The sequence below is a fragment of the Tetrao urogallus genome (genome assembly GCF_951394365.1).
Source record: "Tetrao urogallus genome assembly, chromosome: 1".
Classification (NCBI taxonomy): Eukaryota; Metazoa; Chordata; class Aves; order Galliformes; family Phasianidae; genus Tetrao; species Tetrao urogallus.
The window spans coordinates 919,023-945,358 of NC_136813.1; the positions used below are offsets into that span (position 1 = coordinate 919,023).

Below are 26,336 nucleotides of genomic sequence, written 5' to 3' on the forward strand. Positions count from 1 at the left end.
GACAGAAGATGTGAGTTCTGTTTGCTGCTATAAATTGGACCTCTGGACTGGTCGCCTGGCCATATCTTTAACAGTTAGGGGTGAACAAAACGTAACAGAAAGAAGCCACCAGGTTTTCACTAGCTGAAGGCTCTCCAATAAGCCTCTGTCCCAACCAGAAGTCTTCACTACTGGTTTTATCAATAGTTGGCATTACAAGATGGCAAAACACCATCTCTGAATTGCCAGTGTATGTCAGAATCTTTACATGCTGGCACAGGTTGCCCAAGGAGGCTGTGGATGCCCCATCCCTGCAGGCATTCAAGGCCAGGCTGGATGTGGCTCTGGGCAGCCTGGGCTGCTGCTTGGCGACCTGCACACAGCAGGGCTTGGAGCTGGATGAGCGCTGTGCTCCTGTGCAACCCAGGCCATGCTGTCATTCTATGATCTTCACCTACAGGTATGTTAAAAAAAGAAAAAGCAACAGAAACCACAGCTCCACATGTATATATTGCTGGAATTCTCCTGAAAACAAAGCCACGTGCTCCCTGCCAGGGCAAAACATTCCCTTTTAACATCTCAAAACGCAAATCATGATCACAGAACCACCGAGGTTGGAAAAGACCTCCAAGATCATCCAGTCCACCCGTTCACCTATCACCAATATTTCCTCACTAAGCCACATCCCTTAGTACAACATCTAAACATTTCTTGAACACCTCGAGGGACGGTGACTCAAACACCAGCTCCACAAAGTGCTTCATCCCACTAATGGGTACTTTTCCACCCCAAAACTTGTGCAAAGCCCATGAGTCAGCAGTGCCAAAAACGCCCTTCCCTGCACAGTGCCTGTGCGTGGCGTGGAGGCAGCTGCTGCCTGCCAAGGAGAGCTCAACAGCATGCAAGCCCTGCGTGCTCTGTGACACACAGCCAGACGTTGGGATGGTGCTGTTGCAACACGCTGAGAGCCAGCTGTCTGGGTGGGTTGCCAAAATGTTCATTTCAGTACTATTTGTAGCCTCCAGCTCTGAAATTAGGAGCCGTTCTCGTCTCTGGCATGCTGGGATTGGTTCCACAGCTTTAGCCCTGCGGGGTTTTTTGTGTATTGTTTTTATTTCTATTATTTACTTATTTTAAGAACCACCAGTACCTTTCTGGTCCCAGTAACAGGAGGTGAATTTTTAGGTTCAATGCATTTCCTAAAGCTGAAATATTGAATACCCCAAGTTCTTTGGGTTCATTTAGGCTGGAGCTTCATGATCCTTGCAGTCTCATACAACCCAAGCCACTCTATGATTCTATGATTCTTTGGGTGGTTTACCTGCAATCTGTGGTCAAATATTTCTCAAAAGGAATGTATACTAAGGGTAAAACCAAAAGCAAGCAGAACTCAATATCATGGAGAGCACCTTCTTCAAATCTCAAACCAAAACACAACTTGTTTCAGCTCTAAGCACCCCACAAGGGAAAGCATCTGGGAGAAGATTTTAAAGAAGCAAATGGTGATTGAAACTCGTGCCTAGTTGGATTAAATTATTCATTTTTACTTCAGGTTTGGTCCCAGCTTTATCTCCCACTCATGTTTTGGTGTATCTTCAGTGTAAATGTCACAAGGACTCAAATCTATTGGCATTGAAGACAGAATGCAACCAGATTGCTGAAAACAAAATAAAAAGGATGGAGACCCAGGGCACCTGCTTGTAATGCCATCAAGCTAGATTAACATGCAGCAGTTTCAGAGACCCCCATCTCCTGTTTTAGGGTGTCAAATGACTCTCATATCCACCAGCACAACAGCCCTTCAAAGCGACAGACATCAACGTCTGGTGCCCTCAAAGCCTCTCACACTGCTGCTATTACACCAGTGCTCTCCTGGGAGTCCAGATGGAAAGAAAGATGCTGAAGGGTTAACTTAAAAAAAGCCTTTGAAAAGAAACCAACTGATTAATTTAGAGAAGGGGTTTTTAGATAGCACCCTAATAGGACAAGACATTTAGCACAATGAGAAATGGACACGACTGGATGATATTCAGGCAAGGGAAAGGAGGAATTACGCAGAAGACAGCTTCCAGAGATGAATTAAACAGCAGAAAAGGATGACACCAAAGAGGAGCATCTTGAAGGAGCATTACCACCATTACAGACTGACAGCCATTGTGGAGACAGTAGGTCACCTGTACTGCAAAGAGCTGTGCCTCATCTAGGTACTGATGCCTAGATACTTCCCAATTTTTCTTCTCTTTCTGCTTAGAATGCAAGGACACACTCCTCCACCAGCATTTTAAGATAAATTATGTGAGTCACTTGGCCTCTGTTCCTCATTTTTTCCCTCCACAGAAGGAGGACAGCAGTTGAGTTGCACTCAAATGCTGCAAAGGATGCTCTCAGATATTCTACAGGAATGAGAGAAGGCAGATAGGCTGGGTGCACGCAGGGAGGACAGCAGGTTGTAAAGCACAGGGCAAGTTCATTGCCCTCGTATGAGCAGCAGTCCACCTCAGCATACTGGGTGAATCAGTGTATTGGGTCATGCATCCCTCAAGAAGAACTCACACATGGATTTTTCCAAGAAAAGGCTCGATTTCACCATTTTTTTTGGTCTTAAAAACCATGCTATCACCCCAACAAATCTTTTATCTCAGGACAGCAAGCATCTTCATCTCATAGATCTTCTGTGCTGGCTGTCATCAGAACAGCTCTAAGCTATTTGTATCTTTCTAGCATAAGAACATGGGTCATGTAAATGCAGCATTACAGACCCAATCCTGCCAGACTGGTGAAACAAGCAGCTGTTGGGCTCCACCAGAGAGCCTGCTTGTCTACACAGCTCACAAATCACGTTTGTCTTCCTTCAGGAGATCTGAAAGAAACCTTGCAGTGCTGTTTATCATCTCCAGCCCCACAGATCCAGCATCACCTCAGGATCCAAACTCCCAGGCTCTGAAGACTTTTGATCTGGGTACTGCTCAAGGGAGGATGTCTGTGTCCTACAGCCTGCTCTCCACACTCTTCTCCAGCTGTTTCCTTCTCTCCAGCTCCGCTAGGCTCCATCTCTCCAAATTAAACCTACATACAATTGGGTTCCAGAGCAGAAGTGTACTAAGTAGCCCTGAGAAAACACGATCCTATCACCAGAAATGCCTTTTGGCAAGGCTTCAAAATCATGACTGTTCAAACATACTTGACATTGCACAACCTTAGGACTTGCACTATATGTCAGATGAAGTTTTCCAGACTCCAGGATATCATTAATTGGAGCAGGTTGCTCAGGAAAGTGGTGGAGTCACTGTCCCTGGAATTGTTCCAGAACTGTGGAGATGTGGCACTGAGGGACACGGTCAGTAGGCATGGTGGGGAGGTCTGGGGTTGGAACTTGGTGATCTTAGTGGTCTTTTCCAATCTTCATATTTCTACAATTTTATATAGTGAAAGCTGGGCAAAACCAGACTTGAGTACAGACTGGGAGAGGAATGCCTTGAGAGCAGCCCTGCAGAGAAGGATGTGGGGCTCCTGATGGCCAAAAAGAGGGACATGAGCCAGCAGTGCGTGGTCACAGCCCAGAAGGGCAGCAGTCCCCTGGGCTGCACCAACAGAGGGGTGGCAGAGGGCAGGGAAGGGATTGTCCCCTTCTGCTCCACTCTAGTGACAGAAAGCCAGCTCATTCTATCAGGGAAATGATGAAGGGAAGAACTGTGCTAAACAGCTCTTGGCCCACAATTCTAAGATTCCCAAGTCCAACCACTGACCCCACTGTTCCTCAGTGCCTCATCTCCAGAGTTCTGGAACACCTCCAGGGATGGTGATTCCATCACTCCCCTGAGAAGCTTGCTTTCCTCTTTAGGGACAGGATCTAAAAACTCTACGGAGATGAAGACTTATAACAGATCTTTGTGGTTTCCTGCTGCGCAGGACTAAGATCTCACACAGTTCCTTCTGGCCTTCAAGGCTGGTAAAAACTCTGTGGAACAGTAAAAAGCATTTGTAATGCCCAGAACTTCATTCCATCATTCACAGAGGCAATTTAGTTAAAAGAGCAATACAAATTGAGCTGGTGTGTCAAGGGATTTCTTAAAGAAATGAATAATTAAAAAGAAAGAGAACTGAAACAAAATACTACAGGGTTGTAGTAGGCGTTAATCTCTATTAGTGCTCACACTTGCACTTGGAGAAGAGCTCAAGCACACTCCAGCCTGACAAATACATTTTGACAACCTACAGAGATTTTTCTTCTTTGAATGTAAGCAAAAATGTTAGCTGGGTGTCTGAAAAAACACATTTCCAAGGCCAGTGTCTACAATGCAGTGTGCAATCTTGTTACAAAGTTGATTAACCAACTGGGTGAGATGGAGGTACATCTGTGAAACAGATCCAAAAGCACCCAGACTGTAGATTCAGACCAGTGTATCCAAATACAACAGGGCGCCATTACCTACACCAGAGCTGTGACCAAACCAAGTCCCATCTTTAGTCTGGACACATACAGAAACTCACTATGATTTCAAGGTCTACCCAGAGACAGATGACAGGAATGTTTCATCACCTTGCTCTGTCTCATGATGATCTGCAATGAAGGATTACAGTGCAGCCATGTAGGCTCAAGCACAGCTTTTTTGTCTGTTTTTGTGGATTGCCACATATTCAAGGCATCTTGCTGTGAGCTGAGGTTAACCACTACTGGTGAAGCCTTGCAAAGGATGCAGACTCCAAACCATCTTCATATATATTCTCCAGAGAGCAACCTGGAGACCATTACACCCAGTACTATCCCATAGGCAGGCAGAAGAGTTGGACACCACAGCACTGAATGTGAAGCTACTCACCATCGGTGCCCCACGGTGACCTATGATGGCTGGCTTTGGTCCCAGAGTCTTCTTCTCCATTATGCAAGGGGATGAGATGGTGAGGGGGACGAGGTAAAGTGCAACTACGACCGCGAGGTATGCAGTGATCATCAGCATTTGAGAAGCTGGGGGTGGAAAGAGAGAAAGATGGTGAAAATGTTGGTCAAAGTCCTCCTACCGCAGGGCAGAAGTCAAGTGACCTTCCTCCTCCTTCAGAGCAGAGGCTGCACTACAGCCATTGCCCATAAAACAACAGCAGATGTCCCTGCTAAGGAAAAAGCATTCTATTAAATCTGCTGGATCTAGTCAAGTCGTAGAATGATGGAAGTCCTGAGTGAGGTAGCCTTGGAACTCACAAGGCAAATATTTGCAATAAATGCAAGACGGAGAAAGCAAATTTTAAAGGAAGGTCACAACAGTCCAGCTGTGGTTTTGGCCACTACTGATCTGGTTTCATACTTTTTCAATCCAGCATCCAACAGGCTCATTCAAGTGCCAGAAAGTAACACTAGTAACTTTTCCAGTTTATAGGATCATAGAATCACAAGGTTGGAAACGACCTGCAAGATCATCTAATCCAACCGTCCTCCCATCACCATTGCTACCGCAAGATACCAAACCACATCTTGTAGCTCCTCCTCCAGACAGATAATTCCTCCTCTCTCTGGAACAGTTGTCAGTCACCCATAAAGCACTCAAGGAACTGAAGGGCTTCTCAATAAGTGAGTTCATGCTACGTCCTGCACCACAAAGGTATGGTGTCATGATGTTGTGTATTATTTGGCATCAAAACCACAATTGGTTGGGAGGTGATCCCAGCCCAATGCTCATTTACTCTATAAACATCACTGATCAGGCTTCTAGGGACTAAGCAGTTCAGATACAGAAAATAAGCTTGAAATGTAATTTGGTTAGTGGTCGGCACCTACAAGGAAAGGATGCCTCAACACATGGGTCATGGACCATGTTAAAATGGATTGGAAAACTACACCTAGCCATGCATACAGGGCAACTGGGAAGATGCAAAGAAGAAAAAAGAAAAAAAAAAATACAAGAATGAAAAATACAAGCAAAGTTCATGCTGTCAGGTTTGCAGTTGGATGGTCTGTTTGGCAGGAGGTCTCCTGGTGACCACCCAAGCTAAGCAAACAGGACAAATTTCCCACTTTGAGCAACATGGAAGGACCAATACAACTTTCAGATGCAACCTTCGTCTTCCGTTCCTCCAGTTCTTATTGACCACACCAAAGAGATCTGAGCTCTCAGGGCATGTTTCTCATATTCCCCCTTGCTACTCAAGGCTTCCAGGGCTGCTCTGAGCTCACTGTTTTCTATCTGACCTCAGAAACAGGCTTTGAAAACAAGATACTGTTTTTCTAAATTAATTCTATTCAAAAAACTTCTATTCTGCAGGTCTGGAAAACAGAGCATAGGAGATTAAAGAAAGTGCCAATTTACTCAGGAAAAAAAAAAAGGCAGGTACTGAAAAGTATCAGATGCATCAAAGAAAGAACAAGAACGTACCGTTGGAGCAATGACTGTAGGTGCACCAGTTATTTCCAAAAGACTACTATTACTGTGTGGCATACAATTTTCCCATCGTAAGGGACTGTATGTTCTCACAGAGATTTCATTTTTTAAAAAGAAAAACTAAACTGAAGAGCAACAAAAAAGAATTTACAGTACCGTGTCAACAATATCTGCACCAAGAAGCACATGAACTCCTCCAGGTGAGACACTTTGAACAAGTAAACTGACCCTGAAATGCATCATGAAGATCCAATGATACAGAAAAGATGAGCATCTTTCCTTTTTAAAATAATAGTAATAAAAAACATCAGGAGCAGAAAAAGAAAAGGGAAACAGCTTCCTGAACTTGTATTAAAAATAAATTAGAACCAGAAAAAGCAACTGCAAGAGAAAAGCTGTGAATTCAGGAGGAGCCCATGCAGTCCCTGCGCTAGGCATTACCACAAATCCTCCCCCAGCTGGCAGCCTAATTACATGCTAGGACATACTTAAGAAGAACCAGGTACACTTTTCTTTGGCATATTTATACATTAAGGCAGAGCAATTCTTTCTTTGAAGGTCTCTCTGGATATCAAAATCTTTCAATCTCCAGCCACCACCTTCCTCAAGCTTGGCACTCTCTTCTCGGAAGTCTTTCACAAGTGTTGCCAAATCCTTCCAGGGTTCCCATCTTGCTGCAGGTTAAATACCAATTAAAATCGCTGCTCTGAAACTGGCACGGATATCTGAAGACATCCATGGACACCCTTAGGAAAAGTGCAACTGAGGGTACAGAAGGAGCACATTATTTTTCAAGAAAACACAAAGCTTGGACTTGGGAGAACCCATGGCCATGAGATGCACACGTGTTTCAGTGGATAGGACCACAGAATCATTGAATGGGTTGAAAAGGACCACAATGATCATCTCGTTTCAAACTGCCTGCTATGTGGAGGGTTGCCAGCCATCAGGCTGGGTTACGTGTGTTTTTCACTTCTCTATTCCCCTAGAGATCTTTGATCACGTCTCAGTGTGCGTTTTGGAAGCATCTAAGGTCAGATCCCTGCTGAGCCCTCTAATGTATCACAAGCAACAACTCCAGGAAGGCATTGAAGAGACAGGTCCACCTAGAAATGCATGTGAACAAGACCCAAGTTGCTGGGTTAAAGGCAAAGTGCTTATAAGAGAAGAACACTGTGTGTTAGCTGTGGAGGATGCAACTTTCTATTGCAGATTAGAGGAAGTTTAGATCCTTCTATTCATTACATCATTGAAAACAGCCCTTTCACCTCCAGCCCTGCTGTGGTTCCAACAATAAAGCATCATCCATGGGATCTGGGTGTATCCACAGCCCAGAAGCTCCCCTTCCATCCAGGTTTTGGCAGGAGAACATTCCACCTCCTTAGAACAGCTGAGCCTCCACATCCCCATGAAGGAGCACGAAGGGCTCAGTCCTGACTTCTGCTGGGAGGACCCAACCTGCAGCCCCTGCCCTCCCCACAAGTGCTCCATAGGGCAAGAGAGGAGATGCCCAACTGGTACTCACTGGCTTTCTCCATTCGTGCAAACTGCCCCGCTATCAACCACGACAAGGCTGTGACTGCTGCAAGTGCTCCTATGTGCAAGAAAGGGGCTGTGGCCTGCAGGACACAAGAACAGGAGAGAAAAAGTGATTAAACACCTCAGCATCCTCCAAGTTCATTCATCTTGTGGGCTCCATAGCGCATTTGGTGATTCCATTTCGAGTTGAATTTCACAGCATTCCTGCTTAAGGCTCCTGCCTCTACTTTGGCCCTCTTTGCTAAACCCTACTGCTACCCTTGGCACTCAGACCACTATGAAAGGAAAGCAAGAAACCTCTAACTCCCTTCCAGTAACACATATTTGATAAAGGCCTCCTTAGATACCATGCAATTTTAGGCAAGGCTCTTGGTGCCACTGAGTCTCTTCCTGTAGTCCAGTTGAGCACACTGGGCTGGACATCACCATGGTGCAACACCAGGAGAGAAAGTTTGAGACAGTTCCTCTGAGTCATGCTTCTGTCCTCCAGTGTCTGCTTATATCTTCAGAAAGCAGGGAAAACAGAAGCACTTCTGAGAAATATTAGTCACTTGCATGAATGCTATTTTTTTCTCCCCAGATTTGTGTATTACTAAATATTCAGCAGTAGTCAACAGTAGAACCTCTCAAGCCTTTCATAGGCTCTGAGTTCAAAGGAAGGAGCCCAAGATATGGAAACAGAATGACTGCTTCTTCACCCACATAGGGAAGCAGGCCCATAGAGAACTTACCTGCAGTGAGATAAATACCATCTCCCATTCGTCGTCCCAGAGCTGTGCTATCGATGACATTGTCACCACGGTGGTTATCAAGGTTGTCATCAGGCCAATCTGCAGTGAACAGAGTGGAACCTTTGTATTGTTGTTATAACAGTCTCTACAGATTGGGAAATGGAGAGGAAAAAAAACTTGTGTATGTAATAAGTGGTCTAAAACAACCAGCCTTAGGACTCAGAAGGAGAGAGGTTGGTTTTGTGTGCTGTCCCAGCATCATCTCCACTTCCCCACCACTTGGGATACAGCACAGTAAGACACATCTCACAGATGGCTCAGGTCCCACTTTCTTCACACAGAGGTCAACTGTGTGGAAGGATCAGGTGATTTGCCCTGCCAACAAATAGTTGAATAGAGATTGGGTTCTGCTATGCAGCTTCAAGCAACGATCCCAGAATCTTGTGGCCCTTCTGCAATGCATTGTGGTAGGTTGGTGAGCTTCACCCACCCTGCCTCTCCATCACTTCCCTTTAGATAAAAAACATAGATAAACCCAACAGATGGTGAAATTGCCCTCCAGTAGAGGGTGAATATATATGTATCCCCATTGCTAAGCAGTCATCTCTGAGATCAGCACAGCTTTGTCCATAGATATGACTGCACTTGGGTTTGAAATGGAACAGCTGCATGGCCAGCATTCAAACCATGTCCACAGAGCAGTGAAAACAGGTATTGTAGCACGAGAAGAGGCTCTAGGTGACACACTGGCTGAGCAGGATGAGACCCAGTCCATCAGCCACCTCCCCCAGCCCACCCCCCATCTCCAAGTGGAAGCACTCAGAAGCTTGAGTGGAGCAGTCAAAAAGGAAGTGTCACCTCCACTTCGAAGGTAAAAAGTTCAAACCATCAAAACCTGCCATAGAAATAACTTCAGTTTAAAGATCTAACAGACTACACGTGGGCTGTCTATCAAAAAACAGTTTGCCATCCTCCGCCTCTCTGTCTGCTATCTCAGCCTCTGCTGTGCTGCATGCCTGCTGGATTCAAAGGATGCTGCTGCTGTCTTGATCTTATGTACTGTCTGCACCTGAAATCAGTCCAGGAGACAAGCTGATACTTAGCTATTAATTAGTCATCTAGGATGCCTTGGACCTCTCTAGACTGACTTCATATTTTCTTAATATCTCAGACAAACAGAAAACTCCACATCCCCAACATCTGCACATAAGGACAGGATTCGTCCTCTAGTTTAGTCACCCCCACCTCTCCATAGGAACAAGTAGCACCATTTCAACGAGAAAGCTGAAAGAAACAGTGCTGTTTGCCCATATCAGTCTTTTCATGTGCTTTAATCCATACTTGAAGGTAACTCAGGATGGTTGCAGAGAGCACGTCAACTTATTTCAGCCTCTTATCTCCCCCTTCCTAGAAAGGAGATGTGGGGAAGGGCAGAGAGAGACAGAGCAATGTGTCTGAGTGGCGGTGGGCTTTTCTTGGAAGAAGGGAGGCAGGGTGGGTTTCTGTAGGCAAGGAGAACTGACTGATCTCCAACACATTCCTCTTCAGGACTTACTCATCCAAACCCACCAACCACCTGGAGCGCATCTGAAAATACCATCTCCCCCAGTGAAGAAACATATGTTAGACTCAAGGATCAACAACTTATTTTCCAGCAGCAGTCAGACGGCCTCCTCCCCCTCTTTACGTTGCATCTTCTCACCTTGAGGAAGAACCAATTCTATCACTTCTAGACAAAGGAAACTGAGGGGGAGGGGAGGTCTGTGCTCTGCCTTCAGGAGGCGCATTGGCACGCACAGGACTGGTCCCTTAATTACCTATTAGCAAATTGCCAGTTAAAGTACAATGCTGCCAAGCCATTTGCTTTGGCACTGTCTCTGCTACCCTTCCTCTCCCCTTCTGTACTCCAAACATCAGGTCTGCATCTTCTCTTGTATTTCACAGAAATCTTATTCAAGCTGCTTTATGTGCAAATCAAGGCCTCTTGGGACTTGAGCGAACCCCAGCCTCTACAGTGTCAGTGTAAAGCTGGGGGTGCACACATTCTCCCAGGGTTTCTCCCCCAACACTGACTTCAACCACATCCCAAACAGCTTCACATCTGCTCAGCCTCTCCCACAGGGCTGGGCTCAGCACAGAGCAATGTGAGAGAGGTTCATAACAGAGCACCACACTGAGCTGAGACCAAAGTCAGGTTGCTCTCACGAAACAGAGGTTTTCACTCCAGATGTTCATCCTCTGTCAGCAGGGACCCTGAAGCAGTTCACCAAGCACAGAGTGAAGTCTTTGTTCCCAGGCTTTGATTGCCACTACTCTTAATTTGCTCAGTCCTACGAGATGAGAGCTCAAGCACCACCAACATGTAAAGTCTATGCTCTTCCCCCAAGCTCCAGGACAGTGAGCATCCCATGCAGCATCCACTCCCTCACCTCATGTTTAATTAAAACCCCTGCTCCCTTCCAAGCTGAAAAGAGCTGTTTACCTTGTGAAGCCAGTGTAGATTCATTTGCTGTCCCACAGCTATGTGACATAGTGCTAGTATCTGGAAAGAAGAAAACAAGAGTCAAACAATGGCACATCATGACCTTTAAGTGTTTGCACATACAGGAATACACCACCAGCCCCAAGAAAACCAAAAAGGGCATCCCATCAGAATGGGGATGGTCAGAGAATCACAGAATGGCCGGCCCGGGTTGGAAGGAACCTCAAGGACCGTGAAGCTCTAACTCCTCTGCTGCAGGCAGAGCCACCAACCTCCCCATCTCACAGCAGCCCAGGCTGCCCAGGGCCCCATCCAACCTGGCCTCCAACACCTCCAGGGATGGACGGGGCATCACAGCCTCTCTGGGCAGCTGTTCCAGCCCCTCACCACTCTCTCTCTAAGGAACTTCCCCCTGACATCCAACCTCAATCTGCCCTCCCTCAACTTCAAACCATTTCCCCTTGATCCACTTGAAAGCCAGGAATGTGGAAGAAGAGACTTTGCCCTCCAAGAGGCAGAGAGTTGGAGAGTGTGGTCCGTAGGTGCACAGTTCCTGGGAACCCTATATGGCTTCACTGCAGGGAAGCTGGACTAGATGACCTTTCCAACTTCCAGCTCAAATGATTCTGTGGGCAAGATACTGGCTTGCTGCCTGCATGGGCACCCCATTAAACATGGAACCTCATCACACTAGGGGAAAAAACTTGCTCTTGGTTTTCATTGACACACCAAAGTTGGACTTTGTCATACTAAAGGAAGCAAGAATTGTTTTTCTCCTTAAGCCAAATGCACCTCCAGCATCAGGGTGTTCATATTTGCACTGTATCATCTGAGGTTGAGGACCACACGTTTTTCACTTTCTATTTATTTCAGGCCGCTTAAAGCCATGAAAGAGAAAAAAAAATCACTTCTGAAAGGAAAATTGCTCAGGTTACGGGAAGAGTGAGAAATTCACGCCCTTTAAAAAGAAAATAATGCACAAACCTGGGGCAAATGACATTTCTGTTATACTCACCAATAACACTGTAATGTACGTAAAGCCAGCAGCAGTTGTTACAAGTATTGGAATAGACCAGTCACTCCAATATCCCATTCGGTTATATAAAAACCTGAAAGGTAAGTATGAAATAGAGATTAAGGAATTCAAAACCATAGCAACTTCAGCATGGCGAGACAGAACTTTAGAAAACGGGCCTTTCTGCTTCCACTCTACAGATGAGAGATAGGCAGCAAAAAGCACAAACCACTCTGAAACAAAACCCCGGGTCTGTGCTTTGATCCCTCATGGGAAATTAACTCTGCAAAGAGGAATCAGACAATTATGTCAAACACAGCAACAACATTACTTTGGGAAAGAAAAACCACCAATTTGACATGAGGAGGGCTTGAGTTTTCAGAAGAATATTCCCTACGAACAAGAGAAGAGTTGCCTAAGTTGTCCCATGTGTTCACAGAGTAATAAATTCAATACAGGGATCACATCAAGGACAGGGGAAGAAAACAAACGTTGCTGTGCATAACTGTGTTGTGCACTCAACGTGCAAACTCATTTGCAAGGGACAAGATGATGGAAAAAATTTGCACACATCACAGACAGTGTCTCTTATTCCAGTGGTGCGGAAAGAATGCCCAATTTAACCCAAAGGAAACACATGCAGATGTGACAGGGGAGGTTCAGGTTGGATACCAGGAAAAGGTTCTGCCCCATTGGGCAGTGGGCATGGCAGAGCTCCCAGGGCAGTGGGCACGGCCCTGAGCTGCCAGAGCTCACACTGGGAAACTGATACAATATTGGGTTTGGGGGCTCTGTGGGGCCGGGGGTTTGACTTGGTGATCCTTATGGATTCCTTCCAACTCAGGATATTTTGTGATTCTACGATTCCTGCAAGAGTGGAGACAGAAATTGGCCTCGGGGTTTCCCAAAAGGGGTCTGGTTTGAGAAACTGCATTCTTCTGATCTTCTTCACCCAACCAAAGGGTCTGTTTGCTCAGCCTGAAGGATGCCTGTAGACTTCCTGACGTAGTGAATTCCCTTGTTCCAGTCCTGCCACACACCTTGGAACTGTAAGAGATGGGCCATTCAATGCCTCTGTGATCCAACCTTGGCAAGAAGCAGCAGCAGTCATAGGCTCATCAAGGTTGGGAAAGACATCCAAGATGATCCAGTCCAACAATCCACTTACCACCAATATTTCCCCTCAGTACAACATCTAAATGTTTCTTGAACAGCTCCCAGGACAGTGACTCCACCACCTTCCTGGGCAGCCCATTCCAGTGCCTGATCACTCTTTGGGAGTGAATTAAAATCAAATAAATTTTTCCCAGTATCCAACCTGAAGCATCCTGATGCTCTGCAGGATCAGAGCAGGGACTGAAGCAAAGTTGGAAGAGTACTGAGATACAGATGACATCAGAGTAGTTAAGGTTGGAAAGGACTTCTGGGTCCCTCGGGGCCAACGCAGCTCCAGCAGAGATGCCCAGAACAGGGTGCCCAGCACCACATCCAGGAAGCTTCAGGAGCTCCCCAGGGAGCAGCCCCCAGCTCCACTCTGGTCCCAGTGATACCACACAGCACAGAAGTGCTGCCTGAGGTCCTAGGAGGCCCCCTGGGCTCCAGGCTGTGCTCAGGTCTCCAAGCCCCACCAGCACTGGTGCTGAGCTCTGTTCTGTCCCATCTCCCTGCAGGGACTCCCAGCCCTGGGCGAGCTCCCTGTCAGCTTCCTCCTCTCCAGGGGGTGATGTGGACACATCAGATTTATATCCAAAGCATTTATCCCCAGGCCAACTTCTCTAGTTCTTCTACCATGGGTGTCCAACCTGTTGGCTTGGCTGGGCTGCACTGAGTGAAGAGAATCATAGACTGATTAAGGCTGGAAAAGACCTCTAGGATCATCTAGTCCAACCATCAACCCCTCTCTGCTGTGCCCTAACCATGTCAAAAGGAACCAAAGAGGGATCATTATGAATCACATACAAAATATAGTTAATGTGTATGAACAACAAAACTCTTTTATTTTATAAGTATATATTTATTAAAACATAAAAAAGAGGGCAACAAAAGCCTAAAACTGATGAGTTGGACAAGTATGTGTCTAGGTCATCACTCACACGTATCACATTCATCAGGTTTCCAAGCTCTATATTACAGAGCGCAGCTTCAGCTCAGCAGCCTGGCTCTCTGCTTTGCTTTCATGGAGCCACAGTGCAACAAGAGCTTTATGAACAGGAGTGCCAGGTGAAGCAGTCCATTATTCACAGTGGCAGCACAGTAAGAGACAGTCCCCTGTGTCTGCCAGTGGGTCTCAAATGTCAAATTTGCATTTAAATAGCAATACACTTCCCAGTAAAAAAATCATGGAGGTGGACTAGAAAGTCCTTAAAGCACTTTACAGCAAAGCCACAGCAGGACACGAGATCAACCCAGTCAAGTTCTTCCTCCAGCCTAAAAGACTGTAGAAATGCAGAAGGAAATACAGCCCAAGGGAGCAACACCCTCCTAAACAAAGATATCTCCTCTTCTCCATCCCAGCCTCCCAGATGGAAGCTGGTATCACCAACACCATTTCTGGCTGCAAAGGCTTTTGAAAATTTTCCCTGTGCACTGCTGATAACACAACCACAGCACGTGCACACTTCCTTCTGTGCCACCCCCCACTTTCCTGGGCAGCCAGGAGGAGTAAAAGATGCTTTAAAAAAATTCCTCTTATCGGATGCTTTTGTAAGTTTGCTCTGGAACCAAAATCTCTTGCTACAAGCAGGCAATGTGCTTGCAAGGCCCACAGACCCATCTCCTGTGCCAACGCTGTCTATGGCCACCATATGTCCAATCAGAGATCTCCCCCAAGATCTGGGTCCCAAAGCACCCAGATCCCACTACACCAGAAGAGAGGCAGTCAGATGCCAGAACCCTTCTTGCAACTTCAGGTCTGATCTGAATTAAAACATTTCCCAGTGGATTTCTGGGAAGAAAAAAAACCCACAGCATGACTGTGTTGGCTTGCATTTGGGTTAACAACCTTCGTGCTGGTACAGAAAGTACAAAATGGCTATAGAATCATAGAATGATAAAATGGCCTGTGTTGAAAAGGGCCACAATGCTCATTGAGTTCCAAGCCCCTGCTATGTGCAGGGTCACCAACCAGCAGCCCAGGCTGCCCAGAGCCACATCCAGCCTGGCCTTGAATGCCTGCAGGGAAGGTGGATGAGCAGTCCTGCTCACACAGGCACAGCAGAAATACAAGACCTGGAGCAGCACTTGGCTGCCATGACCTCCTGGCCCATGTCCATGTTCTGCTCAAGGATTCCAAAAAGAAGAAGAAGAAAGAAGAAGAAGAAGAAGAAAAGAGGGTTTCTCTGAATTCTTTGCTCATGGCACCGCTAACAACTTCCTTAGCACAGCTTCTGTACACACAGGATTTTGCTCTGATGCTTCTTCAAAGTGACCTTCTGGACTTCATTTTAAAGCAGTTATTTGCACATCAAGTGCTGTTTCCATGGTAGTTATGAATCAGATGAGTCTTCTCCAGAATGAAGGAAGAAAACAAAATACATTTCTACAGAGACTCACATTTGTAGCCCTTCTCCAGAGGAAATGCAGCCAGGTTTACAAAACACAGCCCCCACTAAGAGCAAGACGGAGCTTTTCATTACAGTACAGAGCTTTGACATTGCACAAATCTAAAGTAAAATGCAACTAAATGTAGAGATGAAAAAGGGAAATCATAGAAAGATAGAATGGCCTGGGCTGCAAAGGAGCACAGCGCTCATCCAGCTCCAAGCCCTGCTGTGTGCAGGTCGCCAAGCAGCAGCCCAGGCTGCCCAGAGCCACATCCAGCCTGGCCTTGAATGCCTGCAGGGATGGATGGGGCATCCACAGCCTCCTTGGGCAACCTGTGCCACTGCCTCACCACCCTCTGGCTCCAAAACTTCCTCCTAAAATGAAAACAAAACAAAAAACAAAAAGATCCCTGCAGCACCACAGCTGCAAATGAGTATTCACAGTGTTCCCAGGGCTTTTTTTAATATTTCTTTTCCTGCATGATTTTACAGCTCTTTCCCAACTTTGGGCTAAGACAGATTTGTCTTTAGCAGACCAGGAGTATTCACATCCTGTTCTGAAGGTGTAAACTGAAAGAGAGAGCAAAATAGCCCGGAAAATGAAGAAAGAATCAAGCATTTCCTTCATGCTTCTACTCTAAACAGCAAGAGTGGCAGTGATGAGTTTCAGTTGAGTGTGAGTCTGAGTCGAACAAGAAAAGCACACTCTGCTGGGAGGAGACAGCTCACAACATTAAGTCAATAAACACTCTCCATCACACAGCCTCCCAAGCAGGCAGTTTATGTAAGAAATAAATAAAATAAAAAGTTTTTAAAACGCTGTTGAAATATTATGTTTGACAAGAAGATGTTGTCAAAGCAGTTTGGTTAAAGCAGAGCCCAAGGTACTGTATAAATGTTTTAGGATGCTGCTGGGATGGTAGAAGGGAGGATGACTTGCAGCACTGGGGGGAGCTGGCAGTACCCCAAACTGCCCAGCACATCCCAGTGGAAAGCTTGCTTACAGCTTCTTCCAACATTGCACCATTTCCCACACCCTTTTCTGCTCCAGGCTGAATGCTTTTTTATTTGGACTTTCCAGAAAGTTTCAGCCAGATTGCTCAGTGCTTCTGAAAACAGCCGACCACAGAAACAAACCAACAGAAACAAAAGGCTTCTAGACAACTTCAGCTCTGCTTTGTTTGCACAAGCTGTTTACAAGGCAGAACACCTGCCCCAAGCTCTGTCACAGCAGACAAATGGAGACGGGAGGTGTGTTACTACCATCAATGCAGGCGGGCAGGAGGAGCGCTCAGCCTCACTCCCCATTGACTGTCATTAAACAGTCCATCAGAAGGACCTAAATGCATCCAACCCGGTTTGAAGCAGCTCTCAGAGGTGCACAGTGGGCAGATTTGCTACTACTCACCAGTTGATTTCATTGTAGTCATTGTGAACTTCCCACCAGAAGTAAAACCAGACCAGAGTCAGGAAGAAGGATGAGGTGAGGATCAGGAACCAGAGGCGCTCCCACTGCGGACAGGAAGAGAAATCACATTAATACTATTGCATCGTCATGTCTCACATCTTTTCTAGAGGCTGTCGAGGTTGGATGGAGAAAGCAGACATCTCTGAGGGTGAGATTTTAGTCACATCAATGTGAACCTGGCTGCAAGAAGCTTTTGGGTCACTTCTAGGTTACAAACGTTGCGGGTCAGATGCTTGATACAACAGCCCTGAAAGCTTTAGGTCAGGTCAGATCTCACTCTTCACACTCGTCTCAACAGAAATGCAGGTAGGTGGGAGATCATAGAATCATGCAGGCTGGAAAAGCACTCCAAGATCCCCAAGCCCAACCCCAACCCACTGCCACCATGCCCACTGACCATCTCCACAGTTCAGGACCACCTCCAGGGATGATGACCTTCCCACTCCGTGGGCAGCCTGTGCCAAGACCAGAACACTCTTTCAGAGAATGAATTGTTCCTAATACCCAACGTGTGCTTCCCCTGACAAAACTTAAGGCAACTCTTGTCGCCAGCTCTGGGCCGAAGTGTCACTCACCACACAGATACATCTTGCATAGTGTTGGGACAGCCCTTGGGGGAGGTGGAACAAGGGATTTTCCGGGCACAGAGCTCTATTTTTGCTCGGTTGAGGTTGGGTGCTTTTGGCATATGAGGCAATTGTTTCATCAACTTTTCCATCCACGTGTGAGAGATGCAACTCAACATCTCGCTCTGCCTGTTCAGCGTAAATGACAGCAATCACCGCATGGCAAGGACTCTTCACAGCAGGTTGGTGAATCACAGAATCATAGAACAGCCACGTATGAACCTCTCTTCTCATTCCCCCATGCCACTTCTGCAGATCCTGTAGAGCCAAACCACCCAACCACAGTACTTCTTCCCACCACCACCACATATGTAAGTCTTCAGCAAATAACACAGCAGAAGAGACCACAGCCACACCAGATGAAAGACATTTGCATCAGTGTTCAGTTTAGAGAAATGTTTCAAGCTGTGATCACCACCACCTCCCAAAACAGTCAAAATAATCCTCCCAAAAGCTTTTCAGTGCTCCCACTCCAAAGGCATGGGTCGAATCCTAAACCATAAGGACATCCATGGAGAGAACCTTTGCAAGAAAACTGTCCCTAACCAACACCATTTCCATGTTTCCCTTGCTGGTTTTATTTCACAGGCATTAAATAACCCATGTTTCTGCTTCATTTTGTTCAGAACAAAACACTGAAATAAATTAGGTATGGAAAGTATTCAAATGAATCTTCTCTTCCCACAATGAGCAAGAAGGGACATAAAGTGAAGTCTATGAGCAACACTACTACTATCATTTCCTTCCAAGTTCTGAGCACACCATTAATCTCTTTTGAAAATGCCCTTTTCTCTACTGAATTGTTACATGGGTTTTTAATTATGCAAAAGCATGCAAAAGACTAACCAAGTCTAAAAGACTAAGTGTTTGGTGATACATAAGCAACTCTGTTCTTCTGTGCCTTCTCTTTCCATCTTAAAGGCTGAAACTATTTACTTGGCCACGCTGTTTCATCTCCCATCACCCTGGATATCGGCATTTGATGCTGCTCTTCCTTGTATGCTCCATCTTATAAAAAGTGCCAAACAAAAGAAGAAATAAAGGATTGAAATTACATAATTTTTTGTTGTGCCAATAAAACAAACAGTGTTTTCTGATTTCCTCATTACTGGCCAGTATTATGGTTCAAACTCAACTCAGCTCAAGTTCGGTACCCAACTTCTACCAAATCTCAGTGCTACAGGGTGCCTAACTCCAACCAGAGGCTTTGCATCCCAGAAATAAATGGGACAAAGAGGTTTGGAAGGAGAAGTGTAGGTACTTCAACAGCACAGCCACTAGGAACAATCCAATCCACATGGCCAAATTGCTCTGCCATGAGCTTAGAGTCCATACACTCCCCAGTCCACACACACGTCTGTATTTACAAGCACAGGTGGGCTCCTAAAGGAAAATTACAGAAATTGGAATGAGGATTTCCATACCAAACACCCCACTTTTGGTGGCAGCCTCAGTGCTTGTGTCAGCCCAGGTGTCCACGACTACAACTTACCCTTCCTGGCCCAAAAAGCAGCAGTGAGGCTGCAGTGTATGAACCACCTCTATAGGCAACTGCCTTGGCACAGCTGAGCCAAACTTGAGAAGTTTGGGATTAAAATTCACCCATGCAACTTTTGGGTTCTGTAAGCACCCAAATAAAAACCCGTTCACATCTCCACTCCATCCCACTGAACTCTCCAGGGAGAGGCAGTTCCTTACCCTTTCAGCAGACTGTTTTTTTCTCAATTTCTCTATTGTTTGCTGCTGTGTTTTCCCCCCCATCCTGGTCCAGCATCTCCTTGTACTTATCACCCATGTGGCTGAATCAGTTACCCAGACAGGCTTCACGTGGCAAGTGAGTTTTAATGCATCTCAAGTGCTGAAAAACCAATCACAGGACTCTAACAACGTTGCCAAGACTACAGTCATGGAAAATTATCTACTAAAAGTGTGATTGTTCTACAAGCTACTACACATTTTGACAAAAATATGAGTGAAGGTTAGGAAGTAATCCTTGATTTTGGACCAACATTACTTGCAAAAAATTAATTCATAGGATAATTTCGGTCAATATTTATGCACTGGATTTGATAAACGAGACAAGGAAAACGTTTTGGAATGGATGATTTTTTTTCTCTATGCATTCACACACAAGTAGCACAGCTTGTGTTGAGACCCCTGATCTGCCCCACGGTGTACTCCTGCCAGATGCACACACCTGCCTGATTTTGTGAAAGACCCAACAGATTCTTCACAAGTTGGAATACTCCAGTGAGTTAAAAAGCAGAAGCTTTCAGGAGAACAAGGAACATTTCCCCAGCACCACTGAGATAATTCGATAGCAGCTGAAGCAGAGCAAGTCCAATCTGCATGCACAGTGTATTAGATACAGTCTGGGTTTTGCACAACCTCCATCCAACAGTCCCTCATCCCAAGAGCTTTGTGAGTCTCTACTTCACAAGCTCCCACATGCTTTACAGTAGGGTGAAATCTGCAACGTGCAACAGCCTCTGACCTCTACTGCCAAAAATAAAGGGCTCAGGATCATGTCTTCACGATCACTCAATCACGGCCATAAGGAGGTGGAGGAAACGGTGCCAACTTGCTTACAGAAGTTCAAGCAGAACCACTAGAATGTTGAAAGGTGCTTGAAAAAAAAAAAAGAAGTCCACATTTTCAGCACCATGAGATGACAAAAGCACTGACATTTTTGGCAGTTCTTATAGAACACCTGTCTTCCTCCTCTCTCTGTCCCTTTAGGTTTCTCTGTTTCCCCTCTGGGATAAAATAAGTGTGCTTGCTGGTTGTCTATTGCTGAGCTTAACCACACTCACCTCACACAGCATTCAAGATTGTCCCACAGGAGAACCTAAACCACATTTGCATCAGCAACTTCACCCCTACCTGGATGCATCTGGGAAACAGCTCACCCTCTGATCCTGTTCTCTGTGCTCTGGTTCATGGTGCAGAAGGGGGGGAAAGCAGAAGATGCTCCATGAGTGAAGTCGGTGCTCCTTAACCACAAACACACACTTGGCTCACAGGATGAGACTACAGCAAGCCCTAAGTGACCTCATCACCAAAAGGCTTGGGTTGTGGGCAGTGGAGCTCAGGACCACACCTCTTGCTAGTGTTGATGTGGCCATGGTGTCTTGTGGAATGGCACAAAACAGAATTAGTCTAATTACACCAACATTTATTATTAAAGAGAAGCCATAAATGAAGAGTCACTGCTTTCCCCCAGCAAAGAGGCCGGATGTACCATGAGCTCAGTTAAGCTAAAAAAAGCCAACAGATGCTTGGGGTAAGCCTTCACCAGGCACACCCAGCAACGTGGCCACAGCCCCAAGGATGGAGAGCCTCATTTGAAATGGCAGATTGGGATTTGAAAGCTCCAAAGTGAGCGTGATGGCAAAGCAAAACAAATAAAAGGGAATTACCCCAAGTTGTGAATCACTTTTGAAGCTGGCTTGTGTTCTTCACCTGTTCCTGGGCTATGAGTTTTGATAAAACGGTTGGAAACAGCACTGAGCATCACGTCAGGCAGCATGGGTAGTTTCTCCAATGTGGGGATCAGTTTTGGGCAAGCAACCCAGCCTCTTTTGCTGCATCACCCCAGTGCATACAGAGCTTGCAGCACTATTTACCACCTGGCACCAGTGGAGCAGGGAAGCAGACGGGCTGAGGAAGATTATTTGTATTTCCTACAAGATCTGTAGGAGGCTACATGAAATTCATCTGCACACAGAGTCCCACCTACCCCTCCTACGGGGATTACTTAATTTACTCAAGCCTGCTATGCTAGAACCCATTAACTTTTGCAGTCTGACTGCACTCATCCTGGAAGACATCATAGAACCACAGAACATCTCAAGTTGGAACGGGCCCTGGGGATCGCTGAGTTCATTCCTCACCGCAATACCATTTTTAAATCAAACAAATTCATTAAATTAATACATTTACTATTTTACTATTTCTATTTATTTTGCCTTTTTTTCATTAACACAATTCCTTTAGAGGACATGTCCTGGCTACAGCCAGAAATAAATCCTTTGCCAAAACCAGCCGTGTACACAGCTGATGCCCATTTGTCTTGCACAGCTATTCTCTGAAGAATTATGGGATGCACATCTTGTGCTTTTCTCAAGATGAAAGAACAGCGTCCATTTGATAATTTACTTGAGGAATGCTTATCGAGTCCCTCCATCACCAAATGGGCCACTGCAGTGCCCAGATCAACACAACATCGTGATCTGAGCAGGGTGTGATTTGGTCTCAGAGGAGGAAAATGTAAAATCCTAAAGTCAAGATGGCTTGGGGTGATCAGAAGGGATGTTCATTGATTTGTTTCCCTCTTCTTTGAGTATAAAACCATACTTTTTTTAGGTAAACTAAATCCATCTGAAAGTGGATCATCATTTTCCAAGGTTGAAAAGGAATTACATCCCTGTCTGGGACACAGAGCAAAATAACGTTGTGAGACTGCATTAATCTGTACACTGACTCCCAACGCATTCCTGAAACTCACCAAAATGCTGTGCAATGCTCAAACAGAGCTAAGCTGCTCCTTTCCTTTGCATTCAGCTGCAAGAAGACATTGCATTTTCAGAAGGGTAAGTACGCTGCTAACATAAGGTCTGTTCTGCCAAAGCCAACAGAAGCCCAGCCTGCAGCCAGCTGATTTACTGGCAGCTTATGGATGAAGTCGAGCATAAACACTTTGCTTCACTGAAGTATTTGGAGTCCCTGCAGCCAACACTGAGCCTGCAGCGATTGCCAGAAACCTCTGTCAGCTCCATCCCATGCAAGCAGCATGACTTCATGTCCTTGAGATGTGCCCACACCCCCTGGCATCAGGACAGAACTGCAACAGCAAACTTACTGCCTCCAGCTTCCTCTCTGGCAAACAGGATCAGCGTGGTTTCAAAATGGACCGGAATGAGAGAAGCAGGCTTTGAACTGGGAGCAGGTGAGAGGAAACGCTGATGCCAGATGGATTAAGGGCTCCATTCCTCCAACAGACAGCTCATAGCAAACAGCCCTCTGTCAGTCAGCGTGGGTGAAGTTGGGTCCTTTCCATTTGCATGTATGTCCCTAGAAGCCTTCTGGGGAAGGCAGCTGGATGTCATTGCTGTGATGGCTCTGGGACTTTGCCCCATGATGTAGGGGTGAGGCTGTGGTTGCCTGGAAGCAACAATGGACAACAAAAAAGATTCCTTTTCCTTTTTCTCCCCGATTAAAATGTGTTTTCTCTAAAAGGCTTTGAGCCAGAAAAACATTAACAACTTTACACCAAGGCACAGCTGAGACCAATCAGAGGGAAAGATCAGCCACAAAACCACACGTTGTTGAGTCCAATGGTTGTTGAGTCCAATGGTTGCACCAAGTGCGGTAACATACGCCACGAAAACCCTTAGCTGAGGGAAATGGGGCTGAAAGCAAGGCAAGAATCATAGAATCACAGAATCATAGAATGGCTTGGAAGGGACCCCAAGGATCACGAAGCTCCAACCCCCCACCAATGCAGGGCCACCAACCTCCCCATCTCACAGCAGCCCAGGCTGCCCAGGGCCCCATCCAACCTGGCCTCCAACACCTCCAGGGATGGACGGGGCATCACAGCCTCTCTGGGCAGCTGTTCCAGCACCTCACCACTCTCTCTCTAAACAACTTCCCCCTGACATCCAACCTCAATCTGCCCTCCTTCAACTCCAAACTATTTCTCCTTGTCCTGAACAACTTCTGCATTCCAGCAGAAGTGAGTCGGCTCTGCAGGTGCTTTGGTCTTCCAATAAAAGTCAATAAAGAAAAAAGACGGTTCCTCAAAGCAGGGCTCAAACAACAAAATGTGAAAGCAAAAAAAAAACCAAGTAGCTATTGATTCCCAACAGATGTACAGCACCTTTACCCTGGAGGGCCTTGAATGAAGGAAGATCATCACTAACATTTACAAAGCGAAGCCAAACACCTTAACAGAGCAAGAAAAGCCCTTTGTCATAGATTGCCACGAGGGGCCCAGCCCTTGCTAGAAAGCAAAGGGAGGATGATGGGGAGCGTCCACTACCAACCAAAGAGGCAGGAGGCTGAAGGGCAGCAAAAGGATTAGACAAACCTGCTGAAATCATTAGAAAAACCACCACTCTCCTCCCTGTACCCTGGCTTTGAACCAACATCTTTTATTGCTAGATTCATTATTTCAGGAAAGTGGATAAATTGAGTTTCCTTTCAATTCTACATTCCTCTCTGCTGTTAATTTAGATTTCACGCCGCACCAGGAAATCACTCATCATTAAATGCTATTGGCAGAGCTGGCGCCTTCCTTGTCTCATTGCTCCTTCGAGCAGAACTGAGGGTTATTCTGCCAGAGCTGCTCAGAGATCACCTTCCTCCTGATAAACACTTGTTTTTCAACCTGCTCCTTAAAATAGTTGGCTTTCTGAATCCAAAAACCGAGCGCTCTGTGGTGCTGTGTTTTGAAAATTCAGTGCAATCCAGAGCCATAAAAATATCCCTCACCTCTCCATGTGAGTATTAAGTTATAATAAACAGAGTGCACAGGAACCTGTACCAAAAAAACCCTCAGAGGACAAAATCATTTTTGCCATTTCATGTGCTGACAGTATCAGTGCTCCAGTTGGGGGTTTCTGTGACCAGACAACATTTAGCCTATTTCTAACAAATACAACCAGCCACTGAAAAATGTGGAAGGAATTCAGACCGCACAGAAAAAGCAGTGAGTGTATTTACATGTAACAACCCCAGACAAAAATTACTATTTACGCCGATGTGAGGTTATAGCTGTCTCCATGTACAGTCAACCAGAGGTTTTCCCCAAGCAAGAGTTTCAATTAAATGCTCTAAATTTGCTCTGGAGGAAGCTGCCCCCCTTTGTTGGGTGTTTAAAGCATCCTCCTACTTCCACCCCATCTACAGCTAGACAACAACAACACCTCCCCACCATCCAACCCACAGTTCTCTCCCACAGAGCAGAAACATCTTCCACCTCTAGACCCTATGACTGTAGGGGATTTACGTGGTAACTCTGTGCACAACGGGTGCTGATCAGCCTCAGCTCTGCCTGCTCTCTCCAGCAAAAATGCCACCATCTGAGCCAGGACCTGGAGCATCTCCCAGCACAGCTTGTGCTTCCCAGTGGGAAACAAAGGAGCAACTGGAGGGATTGATGGCCTCCGAGAAACGCCAATCATCCAACATGTAGAAGGCTCTTGTTCAAGTCACAGTGCCTCTGGGAACTCACCACTTTCTGCCCTCATGACAGATCCCACCCAGCTCCAAGTCCTGGATTGTCCCCAAATCTGGCAGTGCATTAAGTTAGAATGTGCACAAGTGAATCTTAGAGTGATAGAATGGCCTGGGTTGCAGAGGAGCACAGCGCTCATCCAGCTCCAAGCCCTGCTGTGTGCAGGTCGCCAACCAGCAGCCCAGGCTGCCCAGAGCCACATCCAGCCTGGCCTTGAATGCCCCCAGGGATGGGGCATCCACAGCCTCCTTGGGCAAAGCGGATGCAGAACAGCAGCAGGTGGATCTGAACACAAATGAGGAAACCAACCTGCACATTTTTCTTGAATTCTGCCTGTCCAGCCATGCTGATGGAACAATCCATCTGCCTGGGTGATATGGAAAAGTTAACGGGGGAAAATGGAAGTCTGGGGGAGACAGGGACAGGGACAAGAACAGATCTTAGTCTCATTATCTGCGTGCAAAGTCAACCCCTGATCAACGTTTGGTCAGCTTTGGTTTTCTACACATCGTAGGTCACATCCACAACCACAGAAAATCATCCTACATCCGTTCTGATCTGCCCGCACTTGGATCTCTAGCCAACAGCTATTTTAGACTTCTTGATTGATTTAAAGCACTCTGATCAGATCTGCTTGCTATTCTAATGACACTGCCCAGGAGCAACTGGGGTTTCATAGAATCATAGAATCATCAAGGTTGGAAAAGACCTAAAAGATCATCCAGTCCAACCGTTCACCTATTCCCAATAGCTCCCACTAAACCATGTCCCTCAACACAACATCCAGCCTTTCCTTGAACACCCCCAGGCTCGGTGACTCCACCACTTCCCTGGGCAGTCCATTCCAATGCTGGTTTCCCAGCATTGACAAAAACACGTTAAAAAAAAAAACACTAGAACGTGCAGAGACTTGAAAAGTTACATTAGTGCCTGCAGAACTCCACACAGATTGATGCCCACTGTCTTTCTTTGGGCTGCTGTGAGGTCTTTTTCCCCGCCACTCTTCCCAGCCCCTATGTTAGCCATCCAACTCCACTTCTCCAACAACTGCTTTTAGACTCAGGCTTCACTGCAGGGGAGAACACCTGAAGTTTAAGTGGTAGGCTTTCAGAAGAGGCAAGCTATGCAAACCCCAGCACCATGTAACCACAAGGCATTATTCATTTTCCCTCTGGAGGCTTTGAATAGTGTTCACAGAGACATCCAAGAAAACCAGGTCCTCAAACTTGCAAACCAGAAAGGCCTTTTATCTTCCAGCAGTGCACACCTTACTGATGTCCCTGTATATCCACTGGCCCAGGGCTGTACCTACTTTGAGCAAGTGAATGGGTCTGGATGAAGGA

General features: G+C 46.1%; 1 protein-coding gene across 1 annotated transcript in view; it reads right to left on the reverse strand.

Moving 5' to 3' along the window:
• The window catches only part of GDPD5 (glycerophosphodiester phosphodiesterase domain containing 5), a gene marked incomplete at both ends in the record, with an annotated part of 96,813 nt that overhangs the window by 23,785 nt on the left and 46,692 nt on the right, over positions 1-26,336 (reverse strand). Inside the window, 6 exons of the mRNA XM_079549170.1 lie at positions 4,800-4,945; positions 7,876-7,969; positions 8,621-8,719; positions 11,103-11,162; positions 12,118-12,211; positions 17,068-17,171. Of these exons, the coding sequence (XP_079405296.1) occupies positions 4,800-4,945; positions 7,876-7,969; positions 8,621-8,719; positions 11,103-11,162; positions 12,118-12,211; positions 17,068-17,171 (597 nt within the window). The remainder of the gene's footprint in view (positions 1-4,799; positions 4,946-7,875; positions 7,970-8,620; positions 8,720-11,102; positions 11,163-12,117; positions 12,212-17,067; positions 17,172-26,336) is intronic.